The sequence below is a fragment of the Heterodontus francisci genome, chromosome 23 (assembly GCF_036365525.1).
Source record: "Heterodontus francisci isolate sHetFra1 chromosome 23, sHetFra1.hap1, whole genome shotgun sequence".
Classification (NCBI taxonomy): Eukaryota; Metazoa; Chordata; class Chondrichthyes; order Heterodontiformes; family Heterodontidae; genus Heterodontus; species Heterodontus francisci.
The window spans coordinates 55695474-55714136 of NC_090393.1; the positions used below are offsets into that span (position 1 = coordinate 55695474).

At 41.6% G+C, this 18663-nt stretch overlaps 2 protein-coding genes across 4 annotated transcripts in view; one reads left to right on the forward strand and one right to left on the reverse strand.

Moving 5' to 3' along the window:
• Positions 1 to 1802: 1802 nt before the first annotated feature.
• On the reverse strand, positions 1803 to 13220 carry mrpl40 (mitochondrial ribosomal protein L40). The gene is made up of 4 exons (XM_068055338.1): positions 13002 to 13220; positions 11069 to 11152; positions 4274 to 4429; positions 1803 to 2244 (listed from the first exon to the last, which is right to left on the reverse strand). Exons 1-4 carry the CDS (start codon positions 13034 to 13036, stop codon positions 1935 to 1937), a joined length of 585 nt encoding a protein of 194 aa, XP_067911439.1. The 5' UTR covers positions 13037 to 13220; the 3' UTR covers positions 1803 to 1934.
• A 1796-nt stretch (positions 13221 to 15016) lies between these two features.
• Positions 15017 to 18663, forward strand: part of hira (histone cell cycle regulator a) — a 110889-nt gene continuing 107242 nt past the window's right edge. For all 3 annotated transcript variants that reach the window (XR_010977292.1, XM_068055342.1, XM_068055343.1), the window contains exon 1: positions 15017 to 15138. Coding sequence is in view for 2 of the 3 variants with exons in the window: in XM_068055342.1 (XP_067911443.1) it covers positions 15102 to 15138 (37 nt within the window). In the remaining variant the exon portion in view is untranslated. The remainder of the gene's footprint in view (positions 15139 to 18663) is intronic.

The following is an 18663-nucleotide window of genomic DNA, read 5'->3' on the forward strand; positions in this document are numbered from 1 at the left end:
GAGGGTGCTGATGATGACTGCTCTCTTGGCTGGTTTTCTCAACTGCCTTCAAAACAGTTCACACCCCAACACTGTCCAAAGTGAAACCAAAAACAATATCTCAAGAGTCAAGCCTCCTGACCCCTGTAAATCTTGACTTGTCACTTCTCTGTAAACATCTACCCTCAGTCTATGCTTCCTTTTGTTTATTTATCTTAATTGGTGACAGGTGGTCTCCAGTCGAGGTTGTTTTTAGCACTCCTTGATTCTTCCAATAAGTGCTTTCAATCAAGTGTCCTTTCAATGAACTGTCAACAACAAAGTCCAGTTCCCATGAAATCTTCAGTCTTCTCCACAAATCCATCTCCAAAATTTAAATATAAGTCCTCAAAAACATACTTAACAAAAAAATCTAGAAGCACTTTCGTAACACTGTTAATGCCACTTCTGCCGGATTTGCTGATCTCCATCCAAATTTACAGCAGCAAATTGGGAGAACCTTTGCAGAAATGCAGGGCCCATTGACTCAAGTGGACAGGGTCAGAGAGAAACATTTTTTGTCAAAGTTGAAGAGGAATTTGGGAACCAATTTCTTTTTTCTTACCAGTAGGGTGTTGGAAAGGTGAAAACATTGAAAAACAACGTTGGAGAAACCCAAGTTCATGGAATTGCTGCAGGTCTACTAGTCCATACAAGATGTTGCTTCTTAAGCAAATCCCTCCCTAACAGTACTTTAGATATAGCTATACCACAAGGACTGAAGCAGTTCAAGAAGGCTGATAAGTGGCAAATAACATCACCTTCTCAAGGGCAATTAGGGAGGTGCAATAAATGCTGGCCTTGCCAATGATGCTCACATCCCATCAATGAATAAAAAACAAACTAAAATGGTGCAACACGAGGTAATATAATTCCACCGACAGGAAGCAGCTAAAATCAAGGGAGCTTTTTCAAAGCTTGTATACAAGTTTCAAAACATGGGTGTGAGGTAACAAGTTATCAACACTAATGTGTTTGTAAATGAAAGCTTTACCCTTTCCCTCATGCATTCTTCAACAGCATTCATTCTGCAAAGTGCAGTACTTTATAAAAGAGTATTCATCATGGCTTTAGAAAACAATCCTGCTGGTCTGTCTAAATATTGTCCCACAATTGTTTCTTGCCTCTCTAACATAACAAAAATTTGAGATGAACTTTAATTAAGATAATGCACTGGCTAACACTATCACTTATCGTAACTAATTCCTTTTCTATGGTTATCCCAAACAATTTTTCCAGATCCCCATCATTTGTAAAAAATTGATTCAAAATATTTAATGTTTTATTCTGCACAAGATTTCCTCTTTGTCTCTTAATGATCCTACCTTCAAATTATTCTTTTATTTTTAATATGCTTTTAAAAGCCTTACTGGAAATGAAAAGCGGCAGCTATGATGGGCGGCTCATGTGCAGTGCCAGTTTTACAGCCTGATTGCAATTTGAAAATCTGCTGGAATGACTCCTCGAAAGGAGGGAGAAAATTGTGGGTCGATCAAAGAGTAAATTTGCATAAAGTGACTGGTACCAAAACAATACAGATATTGGAAAACACCACGTTTCTGCATGTGAACCCAATCATTTTCATTATGAAGGAATTCACATCCTTTTTACTGTACTCACTAATGGAGTCACCTGAGAACATACTAGTTTCAAAACCATACATTACCACAATGTGGCATACCTGGTCACCAGACAGCATACTACCACAATACAGTAACAGTGCCAACCAGCATAGAGAAGGTAACAAAACGAATCAAATAAAACCCAGCATCTTTTCTGGGAACTTGTAAATTAGAAGCATGATGGTCAGATTTATGCAGCAGTGGTGTGGTACATATACATGTCATTCTTGACTTTATTGAGAAAAATTAGTTGAAAAGTCCAACCCAAAAGTAGTGTAAAGGGTCTCAGGCACGTCACTGCGTATACACTTTTGTGATATCTCTGTATTTTCCATCAGGTGCTTGGTAATCAGCTATGGGAGGAGTAAAACTACACCCTTGTAACTCCAATGGAAACAGTTCTTGGTCCCGTTTAATGGCAGCCTGGTACATCTCTTCCGATTCGAGCCGCAGTTCCTGCAGGGCCTGATGCTGTGCCTCAATCATGGACTGTATCATTTCAGCTTCCTTTTTATGTTCTTTCTGCTTATACCGTGACCACTCCTTCATCAGAAGCGCTCGTCGCTCGCTCTCTTCCATTGTCAGCTTGGGAAGGTCTCGGACTCTGTAGGCACCACAGACAATACTTTATTGCAGCCTCTCTGTGTGCTTAGTTATTAATACATATTGTTCACATTGCAGTCTGACCTGAACCAAAGCAATCTGTCATCTGCATTTATATATCCTATTTCTCAGAGATGTCTCCAAAGTGCTTCATACAATTAGTTACTTGAAAGTGTAGTGACTATTATAAATAAAAAAACAGTAACCATTTTGTGCACAAGATTCCAGAAACAATAGTGAGACGAATGACCTGCCAGTTTTTGGTGATGTTGATTAAGAAAGGACACCAGAACTCGCTGCTCTTCAATTAATAGACATGGGATTTAGAGACTGGTTTAGGCAGATGGTTCAATGTCTTAATTTAAGAAAGAAGGCCTTGTATTTATATAGCGCCTTTCATGACCTCAGGACGTCCCAAAGCACTAAAATACTTTTGAGGTTCAGCCACAGTTCTCATGTAGGAAATGCAGCAGCCAACATGTGCACAGTAAGCTCCCACAAACAGGAATGTGATAATGACCAGATAATCTGTTTGTGATATTAATTGAAGAATAAATATTGACAAGGACATCAGGGAGAATCCCATTTCTATTAGTTGATGAACAGCAGTGAGTTCTGGTGTCCTTGAAACAATATCACCAAGAACAGATTAGCTGGTAATTTGTCTAATTATTAATTGCTGTGTACAAAATAGTTAGTGTTTAGTTACACTGTCAGGTAATTAATTGATTGAGTGATAAATATTGGCCAGGATACCGGTGGGGTGGGGGGGGAACTCCCCTGTTCTTCAAAATTATGCCATGGGATGTTTTACATTCACCTGAGAGCAGAGTCTCAGTCTTAATGGCTTATCAAAAGGACAGCATCTGAGTGGAGTGTTTGCTTAGATTTTGAGCTCATAGGGTCATCGGTTGAGCTAAAGCTGGGACTTAAGATACACAAAAGCTACAGACCAGTGGGTGTGCCAAACATTTTAGCCATCTAATCCCTAAATCCACTGTACTCTCTTCATCTGCACCCACTGCTTCCACCTCTCTCACCTACATCTTATACCACTGTTCCCTCTTGACTTCATTTTCCATTTTCTCTCACCATATCCCATTATCCCGCTCTCCCTGGCCCAGATGTTGGACCCAGTGGCCTTTTCCTAGCTGGAAGATAGATAATCGTGATGACACAAAGATAATCCAATTAGAAGAAAAGAAAGTCCAGGTCTGAAAATAAATTTTTACCAGTGGTACAGCAAAACAAATCCCATAATGAAACAACTGTTCAGAATGAGTAGCTGCAAGTACTTATTAAAAGAACATATAAAAAAACAAATTTCAACCCAGCCTTTCAACCCATTGGGCAGCATTAGAACTGGATTTAGCCATGTGTTCGGATTAATCACTGTAACTGTATGTTATGTGCATCAACAAGACCTCTCCACATACAATTTCACTTCTCATCCACAATTATAACAAGTATAAACTTCATAATATTTATATGGATTTCTCAGGATATTCATAAGTACATTGGTAGGTTTCTGCACATGTCAGACACACAGTTGATGAAAAACAGCCTCTTCTAGAAGCAGCATCGTGAAGCCAAATCTGGATTAAATAGGCATTTAAGTGTACACTGGTCTCACTTAGCTGTTTAAGCCCTGTCAGTGTACCTACACCACAAGGACTACAGTAGTTCAACAAAGTGGGTCACCACCACCACCTTCTCAAAGGCAACTAGGGATGGGCAATAAATGCTGCCCTTGGCAGCGATGCCCACACCACATGAATAAATTTTTTAAAGTGGCCTTTCCTAAATACTAGTTTTGTGTCTTGAGTATTGGCCATGTAAGCCATTTTGGATGTTTAAATCTTGGAAGGTTGGAAATTTTCTCACTAAAATAATTTTAAAAACATGACACAAACTCGAAAACCCCCCACTGAGGAACATAATTCCCCACTCCAACCAGACAATGAGGAAATGTCATGTTTCCTTTTGGTAACTATCGAGTCTTTTGAATTTCTGTCTCAGACCACACAAACCTGGATTCATCAAGGAACTTAGTGGGAGTGATGAAATCTTCGATTGGGATCAGCTCTGGAGGAACACGTTCCAATTTCTTCAGTCTCTTTCTCAGACGGTCTCTCACTGCCTGTTCTCTTCTGGGATCCACTTTCTTCTTTTTCTTCGGCTCAGCTCTGCAAAACAAATTCACATACAAATATTGAAAATTTATTTTTGGCTATACCTTTGTCTCCCAGACATCTCTCCCCAGGAACAGGGTGGTGTGGAGACCTGTTTCCAGCTTCTGCTACTGCCACTGTAACTCAGCCACAAGGAAGTGGTGAGATGGGGCAGCAGTGCCTCATGCACTAGTCTTTCTTAGGTTGTTCCCTGTAGTAGGGGAAATAGCAGTCAAAGCTGGGATTATGCCAGATAGAAATCGCAGGCCCAGGCACATTCTGTGCCAACACAGCACCCATTCACATCAACTTTGGTTTTTTTTTTAAATCTTTTTTTGCTCATTATTTTGGCATCCCCTATTCCCTAAATGTGATGGATTAACTCAGCTCACCCATACATTCCGTTTCCTGACCTCTGCCAGTAAATGCAGTTGATGCAAAGTAGTTGAAAGCAGCCTGGTTGTTACTCTCCTCCAGGGATGCAGAGCCTCCAATTTGCTCCTCTCATAACATGGGCAAGATGAGGATTTGGGACGCAAAGAAGTTGATGTGCATCACTTCTTGTAATGTTACAATTTTCTTTTTAGATCTCCAGCATCCACAGTATTTTGCTTTTCTTTTTCTGCAGTATTAGTTCCCAAAAGTATTACATGCCAATATTAATGAATTCAGTCATTCTTTGATCTGTGTACAATGTAAAGTATGTTCTTTTTGTACAATTTATCCTTTCAAACTATGACTCTAATGTACACAAGGTGGTAATTCAGGCAATTTTAATGATTTCAAACTTGACACAGAGAAACTGATATCGAAATTCTTCTTCATGAATACATGTTGAATTTTTCTTGTCAGTTTTTTCACCTGCTGCAGGTACTGATTCCTAGGGCACCTTGCATTTATATTGCACCTTTACTGCAGTACAACTTCCCAAGGAGCGTTACCAGACAACAATTGTCGCTGAACCGAAGGAGGAGAAAAAGGCGGAGAGGGTTGGAACTAGTTAAAACAACAGCAAAACTCTGCTGTACTCTTGTCACCAATGATTTCTGCCCTTGAATGAAGGATTAAAGATAAAGGTCTTTTGAGACCACCATGCTCAGTTTAACAGAAGGTACATCTGACCCTGTTATCCTGGTCAGGAGGGTTAGAATAAGACATCTAGAAATTGATGCTCTGGGGGGTGGTGGGGAGCAGGAGTGTAGAAATAAAATTCCTGCTATTGATAATTTTAGTAAAAACTGACAACTAAAATTAACAAGGTTGCCAATGACAGGTAAAGGAAGTGAGGGATGCACAAGACACCAGATTTGCAGGAACACAGAATTCTTGGAGGGTTGTAGGACTGCAGGAGGGTACAGAGAAAGGGAGGAGAAAGGTTATGGAGGAATTTGAACAGGAGGATCTGAATTTTAATACTTGAGGTGTTAATGCACAGCCACTGGCCAGCTATCAGTACCTCTCTCTACAGGGCACTATACATGTACAAGTCTTGATAATGAGTGTTGGCAGACTAATTCCATGACGAAGGAATACCTCACACAAGGGTTCTGCCCTTTCAGCAAGGCTTCAAAAAGCTCAAGGAAGGAATGACTTGAGGGAGGCAAGAAGTTCCACAGTTTTGAGGTCTAGGGAAACAATAAGTTTGAGTAAGATTCCGTTCAATGAGTCTTGATTTAGATACAGTGAGGTGTTTGGAGGAGGAAACGTGCACAATGGCATATTTGGAGCTTAGAAGAAATGTTGAGAGGAGAGCTGGCCATACTAATACTGCAAGAATAGAAAATGACGTGAGAGGTTGGGCAGACATATAGATTGGAGGCTACAAATGAGAAAACGTTAACTTTGCTTCTCTTTCCACAGATGCTGCCAGACCTGCTGAGTGATTCCAGCATTTCTTGTTTTTACTTTCAGATTACATGCTTTTTCCTGTATCATATCCATGCTCATGAGGGGTGCTGGAAGAGTCTGCTAGGGCACAAGAACAGTAATGGTCTTTGAATGGACTTGGACTTTCTGAAGGAGTAAGAATTGTTGAGGAATAAATTATTTGGGACTAAACATGGAAGCAAGCCCTTCAGAGGCAGCTTCAGTGAGCCGAAACAGCAAAGCCAATAATGCTGGAATGACAAGCGGCGGAGCCATTAAAAGGTTAGAAGCGTAGCTGCAGGTTGGATTTAGGAGAAAAATTAGGAAATTAGATTTCTGTAAAACTGGAGAAAAAAAAAATGTTATTGCACAATTGAAGGGGAAAGAGGATATCAAATTGTAGTGACTCAGCCATTGTACTGGGTGAGGATGGAAGGTGTGAGCATTGAAGGTAAATGCTCCAAAGAAAGTTAATGAATGTCGAGTGAAATCATCAGTCAAAGGGTCTGTAGGGTTGGATAATGAATGGAGGTCACTGTTTAAAGAGGAACATAACCTTGGGGAACCTCCGAGTTAATGGTGAAAGAGTCAGAGGGTGAGCCTTCAACTGCAGCACAGATAAGGAAATACACAGCTATGATATAGTTCCAGGCAGACTGCATATGGTTGAAACTTGTTTAGAAGAGAATGGTACAGACTCTACCAAAACTTTGGCGATGTCAAAGACAATGACACCTGATTCACTGAAATATTCAAGCATAGTGCTCCTGTGGTACATAACAGAGGCAACCAGATCAAAAGTAGAACAACCATGATCATTCTCATCATGTTTGTTCCATTGATGCTCTTGTTACTATGTTATAAACCTGAGTAACTCAACTCTCAAAAGCTTTAAAGAAAGTATTAGGACAGAATTTACAAGAGAAAGAGGAGCTGTTTTCATAGCTTTTGAAAAGTATTGGGTTGAAGGGAACCAACTGAAAATGGAGGATACGATGGAGGATTGTGAAAGACAAACCAAGATCAGCTGAGAGATTGATCCAAAACATTAGGGAGTATTTAGTCAGAGAAAAGGACAAGCCAAAATTAGACAATGGCAAAACTACTAGGAAGATAAAGTAAGAAAAATAAAAAAAAGTGAAGAATTGTAAAACTGCCAAAATAGAAGAAAAGGAAACATGAGAGAACTTAGAAGAGCTACAGTGATATTTATTTTTGCTTTCTAAATTGTCGCTCGTACTGTTTTCTTTATCTTGGCAGTTTTACAGCCCAATCACTCTTTCTACTTTTCTTACTTCATCTTAATACACGAAGTAAAAGGAGGGATTTTATATAAACAGGCAGAGAAAATTTCTGATGCTCAAAATGACAGGGCCTGGATTTGATATCATGAAGCATAGATTATAGTCATTTGGTAGTACAGAACTTAAGTATTGCTGAAAATAGAGACATGTTGTCAAAGCTTTTCGTCTTGCACTCACCAGGTCAATCCGCAAGAATACCAATGTAAGGGAAAACAACAACTTTATACTGCATGAGAAGAGAGTGCTGATTGGTTGGCAAGTGAACTCTGGTAGAGGTGTTGCCATGAAGAATGCACCAGTTTATGGTGACTGACAGTTAAGTGCCAAGCTTTGTTTGAAATTTAAACTAGGCAGCTTGACTCTGATTGAAGGCATCACACTGGCCCTGAAAAGTGCCCAGTCTACCTCAAATTACCCTCAAAGGGCAATGTATCCCAAAAGTCTGAGCAACAGGTGAAGCTAGCTGTTTCATGCTGCTGTCATGCAGTAGCAACACGTGTGGTGTTCGCCACTAACAGGACACTGCCCTCAAGCCAGAAAGACGTCCCGCCTATCACATAAATGAGTAATTTGATATATGAATTTCAATGCTAGGTATATAGGCCGTACGTCCCAAAGACTGGCGGATCATATCAAACATGTCCCTTCTGCTGTTCACAATAGGCAAGTTACGGGCCGTTCCCAACCAGCCCGTGCTTGCCAAACTTAAAACACAGTGTCCAACATTAGATGTGATTCCACGATTGGACAACATTTGCTAAATAATCCTCAGTGTGCAAAGAATTATGCTGACAAGCAATTTAAGATTGTCAGTAGGGCTTGCAGTGTGGTGCATTTGCACGTACTGGAAGCTACATATATTAATACACAGGGCCCTGTTCTTTGCAGACAGAAAGAACAGGTACACACATTGCGCCTGTTTCAGCTAAATAAAATAAGTGACAGCCATTCGCTGGTTCATTCCTCAGGGCAATGCCTTGACCAATCAGAGTCAAGCTGCCTGCTTTAAATTTCAAACAAAGCTTGGAAGTTAACTGTCAGTCACCATAAACTGGTGAATTCTCTTTGGCAATGTCTCTACCAATCAGAGTTCACTTGCCAACCAATCAGCACTCTCTTCTCATACGGTATAAAGTTGCTGTTTTCCCTTACATTGGTGTTCTTGCGGATTGTCCTGATGAACGCAAAATGAAAAGACAACATGTCTCTATTAACAATTTCCCTCCACTGCGCTCTTAGTTCTGATTTAATTGAAATGCTTGTTCCTTTATTCGCCTCCAAAGGGCTGGAGTCCAAAATGTCAAAATTATTTTAAAATTTAGCAAAGAATAACCAAGAAATTGAGAGAGATAGAAAATAGGATGTGAGCATAATCTAACTAGAGACATAAATACAGATGGTAAAATCTTTTATAGATATGCAAAAAAGAGATTAGCAGCATGGGTCTGTCAGTGAGAAAGGGGAAATTATAATGGGAATAAAGAAATGGCAGGGACATGAAACAAATACTTTCTATCTGTCTTCACACAAAAAACATTCAGAAATAATGGGGAAACCAAGGGTCTAGTGAAATGAGAGACTTGAGGACATTAATATTAGTGAAGAAATGGTACTGGAGAAATTAAAGGGACGAAAAGCCAACAAATCCTCTGGAGCTGATGGCCTATACCCTAGGGTTTTAAAAGAGGTAGCTGCAGAGATAGTGGATGCATTAGTTTTGATGTTGCAGAATTCCCAAGAATCTAGAATGGTTCTTGTGGGCTTGATGATAGCAAATGTAACCACGCTATTCAAGAAAGGAAGGAGAGAGAAAATAGGGAACTATAGGTAGGTTAACCTGACATCAGTAGTAGGGAAAATGCAAGCATTGATTATTAGGGAAGTGAATAACAGGGCACTTAGAAAATCATAATATGATTGGCTAGAATCAACATAGATTTATGTAAGGGAAATTGTGTTTGACGAATTTGTTTTTTGAGGATGTAGCTAGTAGGGTAGATAAGGAGGAACTGTTGGATGTTGCATATTTGGATTTTCAAAAAGCATTCCATAACGTGCTGCAGAATTAGGGCTCTTAGGATTTGGGGTACTATATTAGCATGGATTGAGGATTTGTTAAGGACAGAAAACAGAGAGTAGGAATAAACAAGACATTTTCAGGTTGACAAGCTATAATTAGTGAGGTACCGCAAGGGTCAGTGCATGGGCTTTACTAGTTACAATCTATAACAATAACTTAGACGAGAAGATTGAATGTAATGGATCTAAGTAAGCTGACGATATTAAGTTAGGTGGAAAAATAGGCTGTGAGGAGGACGCGAAGTGGCTGAGAAAGGATTTAGACCGTTGGAATGAGTGGACAAGAATATGGCAGATGGAATATAATGTGGAGAAATATGAAGCTAACCACTGTGGCAGGAATAAGAGAAGAGTAGAATACGTTTTAAATGGTGCGACACTGGGAAATGTTGGTATTCGGAGGGATCTGGGTGTCCATGTACACGAATCACAGAAAGTTAATATGCAAGCAATTAGGAATGCAAATGGTATGTTCGGCTTTATTGCAAAGGGATTGCAGTATAAAAGTAAAGAAGTCTTATGGCAATTGTATATGGCCTTGGTGAGACCGGGAAGGATATACTTGACTTTGAGGGAGTGCAATGATGGTTCTCTAGACTGATTCCTGGGACCAGGCAATTGTCCTGTGAGGAAAGATTGAGTAGAATAGGCCTATTCCCTAGAGTTTAGAAGAATGAGACGTGATCTCAATGAAGCATATAAAACTCTTTAGGGAGTGGCAAGGTAGATGCTGGGCAGGATACTCCCCTCTGGCTGGGGAATTTAGAACTCGGGGTCACAGTCTCAGAATAAGGGGTCAGCAATTTAGGACTAAGTTTCTTCACTCAAAGGATTATGAACCTTCGAATTCTCTACCACAGAGAGCCGTGAATGCTCAGTCGTTCAGTATATTCAAGTCAGAGATCGCCAGACCTTTGGCTACTAAAGGAATCAAGGGAAATGTGGATAGTGCGGGAAGGTGTAGCTGAAGTAGAAAATCAACCATGATCTTATTGAGTGGCTGAGCAGGATCAAGGGACCGAATGACCTACTCCTGCTCCTATTTCTTATGATCTCTCTCTCTCTCTACAGATGCTGACTAGCTTGCTGAATGTTTCCAGCATTTTCTCTTTTTGTTTCAGACTTCCAGCATCAGCAACTTTTTTGTTGCTTTTTATCTATATAATAGCAGTGGTTATCCTTTTGTTCAATACTTCTTGTTACTTATATTCACAATAACTTCAAATATAAATCATAGGTGATGTCAATGTATTTGCATAAAATATTGTAATTGAATGTGCAGCCTAGCTGGATCTAGAGACTGTCACATTAAAGAGGAGCTGAGCCCCAGAATAGAATGGGTCGAGTACTGTTCTATACCAACACAGGCAGGAAGAATTCCAGCCTGTCCTATCATAAACTGTACCTCATTGGTAAGGATTCTCTGAGCGCCAACAGGGACATCTGCCAGTGACTACTTCGAACTGAAGCATTCCACACTGCACGAGGACTGGAAGAGAAGGAAAGATAATATTCTAGATTTCAGTTATGAGATCCATACATTTGTACTGGAGTCTGACAGCTGTTGTTTTAATAAAGTTATCCTTCCTCTGAGCAACTGCATCTAACTCAGACAATAAAAGTGGAGGAAGTCAAAAACTGGCCTCTGAGAAATCCTGAAATAAAGTCTGCTTTAAACCATTAGTTTAGTTTAGTTCAGAGATACAGCACTGAAACAGGCCCTTCGGCCCACCGAGTCTGTGCCGACCATCAACCACCCATTTATACTAATCCTACACTAATTCCATATTCATACCACATTCCCACCTGTCCCTATATTTCCCTACCACCTCCCTATACTCGGAGCAATTTATAATGGCCAATTTACCTATCAACCTGCAAGTCTTTGGCATGTGGGAGGAAACCGGAGCACCCGGAGGAAATCCACGCAGACACAGGGAGAACTTACAAACTCCACACAGGCAGTACCCAGAATTGAACCCGGGTCGCTGGAGCTGTGAGGATGCGGTGCTAACCACTGCGCCACCAACAACAAGTCAACAACACAGTTCTGTCTGTCAACACATGGATGCAGATGACACTGGGCTGTGCCCATGCTCTGCCAGCAACATCGACTCCACATTCAATATGCTTGTTCGGATAAAATGGAACGTTCTCCAAGTTAACAGCGGTAAAAGTTCTTCAGCCCCACTGAAAAGTCTGGTATCACTGACCTGATGCTGCTCTCTCTGGCGGAACCTTGCAGTCTCTTCATTGATCAGGAGCTGAGAGTCAACCCTTATCCCTCACCAACAACAATTACTTACTCTCCTTTGCAACATAGTCCAGCTTAGCCTTTGCCTTAACCTCACTGATGCTGAAACCTGCCTTCATTTTTTTTTGTTACCTTCAGGCTTAACTCTTGTGACTCAGTCCTAGCCAGCCTCTTGTGTTCCACTGTATATAAACTCCAGCACATATACCTAAACATTCACTCATCAACACTCCCATCCTCCACTGAATCACCATTCCTCAATAAATTGAATTTAAGATCTTTGTCTTTCTTTACAAAGCTTCCACTAACCCACCCCAAACTATCTCTGAAAACTCTTCCAAGCTCATTCCCCTTTCCTTCCACTGAACTTCCCATCAGTGGCAAGGCTTTGCCTCAAAACTCCCTCTCATCCTCCTTACGTTCCTCCCTTCGCGACCCTGCTGAAAAGCTGCCTTTACGGCAATGCATTCAGTCACCTCCACCAAGCCTCAGCTCTGGCTCAGTGGTAGCCCTCTTGCCTCCAAGTCAGAGCATCACGAGTTGTCAGTTGAAGCCCCACTTCAGAGATACAAGCCCACAATACAGACCGACATTCCAGTGCAATACTGAGGGAGTGCTGCACTACCAGAGGTGCCACCTTTTAGGTGAGGCATTCAGCAGAGATGCAGTGTACTCTCTCAAGCAGATGCAAAATAACCCATGGCACTAATCCATGATTTCTGCTAGACATTATTTATCCTCAACCAACATCACTAAAAATAGGTTATCTGGTTATCACATTGCTGGTTGTAGGATCTTGCTGTGCGCAAATTGGCGGCCACGTGTCCTACATGACAAAAGTGACTACACTTTAGAAAGTATTAAATTTGCGGTAAAGCGCTTTGGGACGTCCAGAGGTTGTGGACGGTGTTACGTAAATGCAAGTTCTTTCATTTACTGAGGGGCGCCTTGTCTGTACATGGGATTGAGACTTTTGACCAGTGAAACTCCCCTGACCTCAAACCCACTCACAACCCTCACATGCAGATATCCGACGGTCACTTCACTGACCCAAGGCCTCTCCCCCTCCCCGCCCAATACTCACATCAGGCCGAGAGCCGGCCGGAGCATCCAGGACATGTTTCAAATGCCGGGCCGCGGAAAAGCGGTCGCAGACACTTTCTCCTCGTCCTACCCCTATTTCGGTGTCTCGCTGCCCGTTTCACAATCACGAACAGCCTCCCCCGCCGCTCCCTGTCTCCACACAACCCGAACGACCTTCAACGGTGCACCACTACCAGCAACAGCAATCCATCCCCACAGGAATGCAGTCCGACTTGAGTGCAGAATGCAGGACTATTGTTCCTAGCCCACACAGTCAAGGATTTGAAATAAAACCAGAAAGTGCTGGGAAAACCCAGCAGGTCTGGCAGCTTCTGGAGAGAGAGAGAGAGTTAACGTTTCAGGTCAAGGACCTTCGCAGGAACACTAAATTAAACGCTTTTCTAAAATAAAAGCAAAATACTGCGGATGCTGAAAATCTGAAATAAAAACAGAAAGTGCTGGAAAAACTCAGCAAGTTTTTCCAGCACTTTTTGTTTTTATTAAACATTTTTGCAAGTTTGTTTCTAAATTATATTAAGATTATTAACAACACAAAGCTTTTTGTTCTTTTAATAAAATAAATCTGCAACTAGCACACCTAATTTTATCTGAGGGGCACCTTGTCTGTACGTGGGATTGACACTTTTGACCCTGACCCCCAAACTCACTCACAACCCTCACATGCAGATATCCGACAGTCAATTCACTGACCTGGGGCTTCTTCCCTCCCCGGCCCAACACTCACATCAGGCCGAGAGCCGACTGGAGCATCCAGGACATGTTTCCTATACACCAAACATTCAAAGTCTTGAAATAAAATGGGATTTAATAACTTCATTTATATTGTGAAACAATGAGATATTTGAGTGGACAAACACTTGAAAAATAAAACGTGTTAAAGGCATGCAGCATGGATATAGGAAAAAGTATTGTTTTCCCAAAAGGGAAAAAGTTCTTCGGGGCGGCACAGTGGTTAGCACTGCAGCCTCACAACTCCAGGGACTCGGGTTCGATTCTGGGTACTGCCTGTGCGGAGTTTGCAAGTTCTCCTTGTGACTGTGTGGGTTTCCGCCAGGTGCTCTGGATTCCACCCACAACCAAAGACTTGCAGGTTGATAGGTAAATTGGCTGTTGTAAATTGCCCTTAGTATAGGTAGGTGGTAGGGAATATGGGATTACTGCAGGGTTAGTATAAATGGGTGGTTGTTGGTCAGCACAGACGTGGGCCGAAGGGCCTGTTTCAGTGCTGTATCAATAAATAAAGTTGCATTTATATAGCACCTTTCACGATAGAATGCAATCATTTCAGCAGGTTTTTGACAAAGTTTCTCACTTACGATTAATAGCAAAGGTGGGGAGTTACTGAAAACATGAACATTGGAAATAGGAGCAGGAGTAGGGAATTCGGCCCCTCAAGCCTGCTTTGCCATTCAACTATATCATGGCTGATATATACCTCAATGCCATTTTCCCACATAATCCCCATATTCCTTGATATTTTTAATATCTAGAAATCTGTCAATCTCTGTTTTGAAGATACTCAATGACAGAGCCTCCACAACCCTCTGGGGTAGAGAGTTTCATAGATTCACCACCCTCTGAGTGAAAAAATTCCTCCTCATCTCAATCCTAAATGTCCAACCTCTTATTCTGAGACTGTGTCCCCTGGTCTAGTTCCTCCCAGCAGGGAAAACAAAATTCCTGCATCAACCTTGCCAAGCCCTGTAAGAGATTTGTAAGCTACAATGAGAGTGGTCACAAACCTTTCATTTATCTACCTAATACAAAAGATCCAAATAAATGAAGCAATTAGATTAGTATGTGTTCAAATTAATAACTAAAGATGAATTTGAAAGTCAAAACTCACGGACTAAGTGAAGCTACTGAATAGATCATGTTTTGCAGTTATATTTTGCACCGGAACGTTTATCCTGACCTCGACTTTTCCTCGGAGCGTTGCGGTCGCGACGCGGCTTTCCGGGGATCGCTGAGTGTGTTGCTCCCTTCCGGCGGGAGCGGAGTGAGAGGCTGGGGCCACCCTGGGACAGGGACGCCGGGACCGAGTGAGGTGCAGCTTGAGCCCCAGGCATCGCGGCCCAGCATGAAGCTGCTCAAACCTGCTTGGGTCCATCACAATGGTGAGCAGGAGCGTGGGCTGTGCAATGACGGGGAGCTCGGACTGGCAACGGGATGGTGGAGGCAGGAAGCCGGGAACGGCTGGGAGTTGCAGGAGGGTTGAGGTGACTGCAGCTGTCAGAGAGGGTGAATGGGATTATGGCACAGATAGAAGTCTGGGCTGGAATAGAGATGAATGGAAGGGGAGCTGGAGATCTAGGGGTCCAAAAGCCAGAATGGGTAATGGGACAGAGAATCCCCACAGGGAGTTGAAAGGAGTGGTGATGGGTTACAGAGGTCTGCCTGGGTATCCAGATAGACAGTAATGGAGTTTAGCGACCTCTCTGCTTTCAGAGGGATTGGGATTAGGGGTGGATAATGCACAATATATATATTAGTGGATCTTGAGTAATGGGTATGGAATGGGACATGGCGACTGGACCAGTGACCCGCAGTGACTATGTGCTTGGGACAATGAGCTATGGGATTACAAGAAGCATAAGCTAAGAAATAGGAGCAGGCATAAGCTGTACATCCCCTCAAGCTTGCTCCGCCATTCAATAAGATCATGGCTGATCCTCGACCTCAACTCTACTTTCCCACCTGATTCCCATACCCTTTGATTCCCTTACCATCCAAAAATCTGTTGCTCTGAGTCTTGAACATACACAACAACTGAGAAACCGTGGCACTTCGGGTGAGAATTCCAAAGAGACTCTCAACTACTGAATGAGGAAATTTCTCATCTCAGTCTGAAATGGCCATCCCCTTAGTCTGAGACAAAGTTCCCTTGTTCTACACTCTCCAGTCAGGGGAAATAGCCTCTCAGCATCTACCCTGTCAATTTCGCTCAGGATCTTGTATGTTTCAATGAGATCACCCCTCATTCTTCTAAACTTCAGAGAGTGTAGGTCCATTCTACTCTGTCTCTCCTCATGGGAAAACCCTTTCATCCCAGGAATCAATCTAGCAGACATTTGTTGTACCTCATTTAAGGCAAGTATATCCTTCCTTTGGTACAGAGGCCAAAACTGTACATGATACTCCAGATGCGGCCTCATCAAAGATCTGTACAATTGCAATGTAACTCCTTACCTTTTACTCCAACCCCTTCTAATAAAGGCAACAGACCATTTGCCATTTTAATTGCTTGCTGTACCTGCATGTTAACCTTTTGTGTTTCTTGTACAAGGACACCCAGATCCCTCTGAACACCAACATTTAATATAATATAAACAAGGAATGCTGGAAATACTCAGCAGGTCTGGCAGCATCTGTGGGGAGGGAAGCAGAGTTAATGTTTCAGGTCAATGACCCTTCATCAGAGTTCTGATGAAGGGTCACTGGCCTGAAACGTTAACTCTGCTTCTCTCCACAGGTGCTGCCAGACCTGCTGAGTATTTCCAGCATTTCTTGTTTTTATTTCAGATTTCCAGCATCTGCAGTATTTTGCTTTTATTATACCAACATTTAATAGCTACTCACCATTTAAAAAATATTCTGTTTTTCTATTCAACCTATGGAAGTGAATAATCTTACATTTCCCCACATACTCCATCTGCAATCCTTGCTCACTCACTTACTTAACTTATCTGTATCATTTTGCCTACTTTTTCATTGTAGCTTATTTTCCCACATAGTTTCATATCATCAGCAAATTTTGATACATTACACTTAGTCTCTTCATCTAAGCCATCAATGTAGATTGTAAATAGCTTAGGCTCCAGCACTGATTCTTGTGGCGCTCCACTAGTTACAGCCTGCCAAACTGAAAATGACCCTTTTTTTCCTACTCTTTCTCCTGTCCTTTAATCAATCCTCTACCCATGCTAATAAATTACCTGCAACCCGCTTATCTTGTGCAACAACCTTTTCTGGGGCACCTTATCGAATGCCTTTTGAATATCCAAATATATTACATCCACTGGTTCCCCTTTACTTACCCTGCTGATTACATTCTTACAACACTCAATAGATTTATCAAACATGATTTCCCTTTCATTAAAGCTATGTGGACTCTGCCTATTGATATGATTTTCTAAGTGCTCTGTTATCACTTCCTTCATAATGGATTCCAGCATTTTCCAGTAAGAGGTTTTCATGGAACAGTAGGTGGGAGCGCAGCATTTCAGTGAAACAAATGATTTTAACACCTAGATAAGGAAAGGGTTGAGATGAGAGATTGAAAGAAATCCAGCAGCTTGTCCATGAACTCAAAGTTTCTGTTACTGGTATGACTTACATTTTTGTTGTGCATGTTGTATGATTTCAGTTGATCTGTGGAGTCACACTGGGCAGTTAGCAAGAGTCCAGATTTTGCAAAGAAACACTTGCGTGTTTATAATATTTAGCAATGACACTTTCTTTGGTCTATCAGGGACAGGTATTCCATTTATACTCAGACTTCAATACTTAGGACTTTTACACAAATGGTGCAGTATTGTTATAAAACATGTCCTTCAAATAGGACATTTTTTTCTGAGGGGGGTGTGTGTAGCTTTCCTCCCTAACCCCTCCACCTGTTTCTCCTTTTATGATGCTCCTTAAAAACTATCTCTTTGACCAACTATATGGCCATCTGATCTAATGTCTCCTGCTTTGGCTCGCTGTCAGTTGTCTATGCTCATGTGAAGTGTCTTGGGAAGTTTCACTCAGTTAAAGGTGTTATATGAATGCAAGTTATCCATATATCTGGGATGTTCCTAAAATGGTCCAGTGTTTGCTACTTTTAAGTTCTTGCAATTGCTGCTTTGATATTTTTGCTGCTATGTAATGATGGATGCAAAGGCATTTAAAATCTTTTGAGATACTTGAAGCAGTTTGTGTAGCTTTGATTCTTTTTTAAATAAAGAGCTGAATACTGCTTGCAAATTTACTTTGTCTATTTTTAATTCAAAGCTCTTAATTTTATTGACCTATTAATTTGGTTTCAGCACAAGAAAGGTAAGTGAGTGCTCTTTCACTTACTTTTTTGTGCACAAGAAAAAGACTCAATCTTACCATAAATAAAAACAAGAAATGCTGGAAATACTCAGCAGGTCTGGCAGCACCTGTGGAGAGAGAAGCAGAGTTAACGTTTCAGGTCAGTGACCCTTTTTCAGAACTGCAGTTAGGATCTGGAATGCACTGCTTGAGAGTGTGGTGCAGGCAGATTCAATTGTGGCTTTTAAAAGGGAATTGGATAAGCACCTGAAGAGTAAATTTGCAGAGCTACGGGTAAAGATGAGGGAGTGGGACTAGCTGAGGTGCTCTTGCAGAGAGCTGGCCTGGACACGATGAGCCAAATAGCCTCCTTCTTTGCTGTAACCATTCTATGCCGCATATGGGAGGTGAGTTTCCATGTAACCTATTAACTGAAAGAGCCTGACATTTTGTCAAAACCTGTGGCATTTTGCATCATAACCTAACCGCAAACAAAATCCATATAGGATTACACTTGATGGCTGTTGGAGCATTGCGGGCAATAAATATATCAGAGGGGTCAGGTAACTAATAAGAACATAAGAAATAGGAGTAGGCCATTCGGCCCCTCCAGCCTGCTCCGCCTT

Bases quoted from the DNA above. Each gene is read 5' to 3' on its own strand.
- mrpl40 (XM_068055338.1), bottom strand. From the start codon at position 13,036: ATGTCCTGGATGCTCCGGCCGGCTCTCGGCCTGAT. The intron at 11,153-13,001 runs GTGAGTATTGGG...CTTCTCTTCCAG, and splicing joins CGGCCGGCTCTCGGCCTGAT to TCCTCGTGCAGTGTGGAATG. The intron at 2,245-4,273 runs GTTTGTGTGGTC...TGGTGCCTACAG, and splicing joins AAGTTCCTTGATGAATCCAG to AGTCCGAGACCTTCCCAAGC.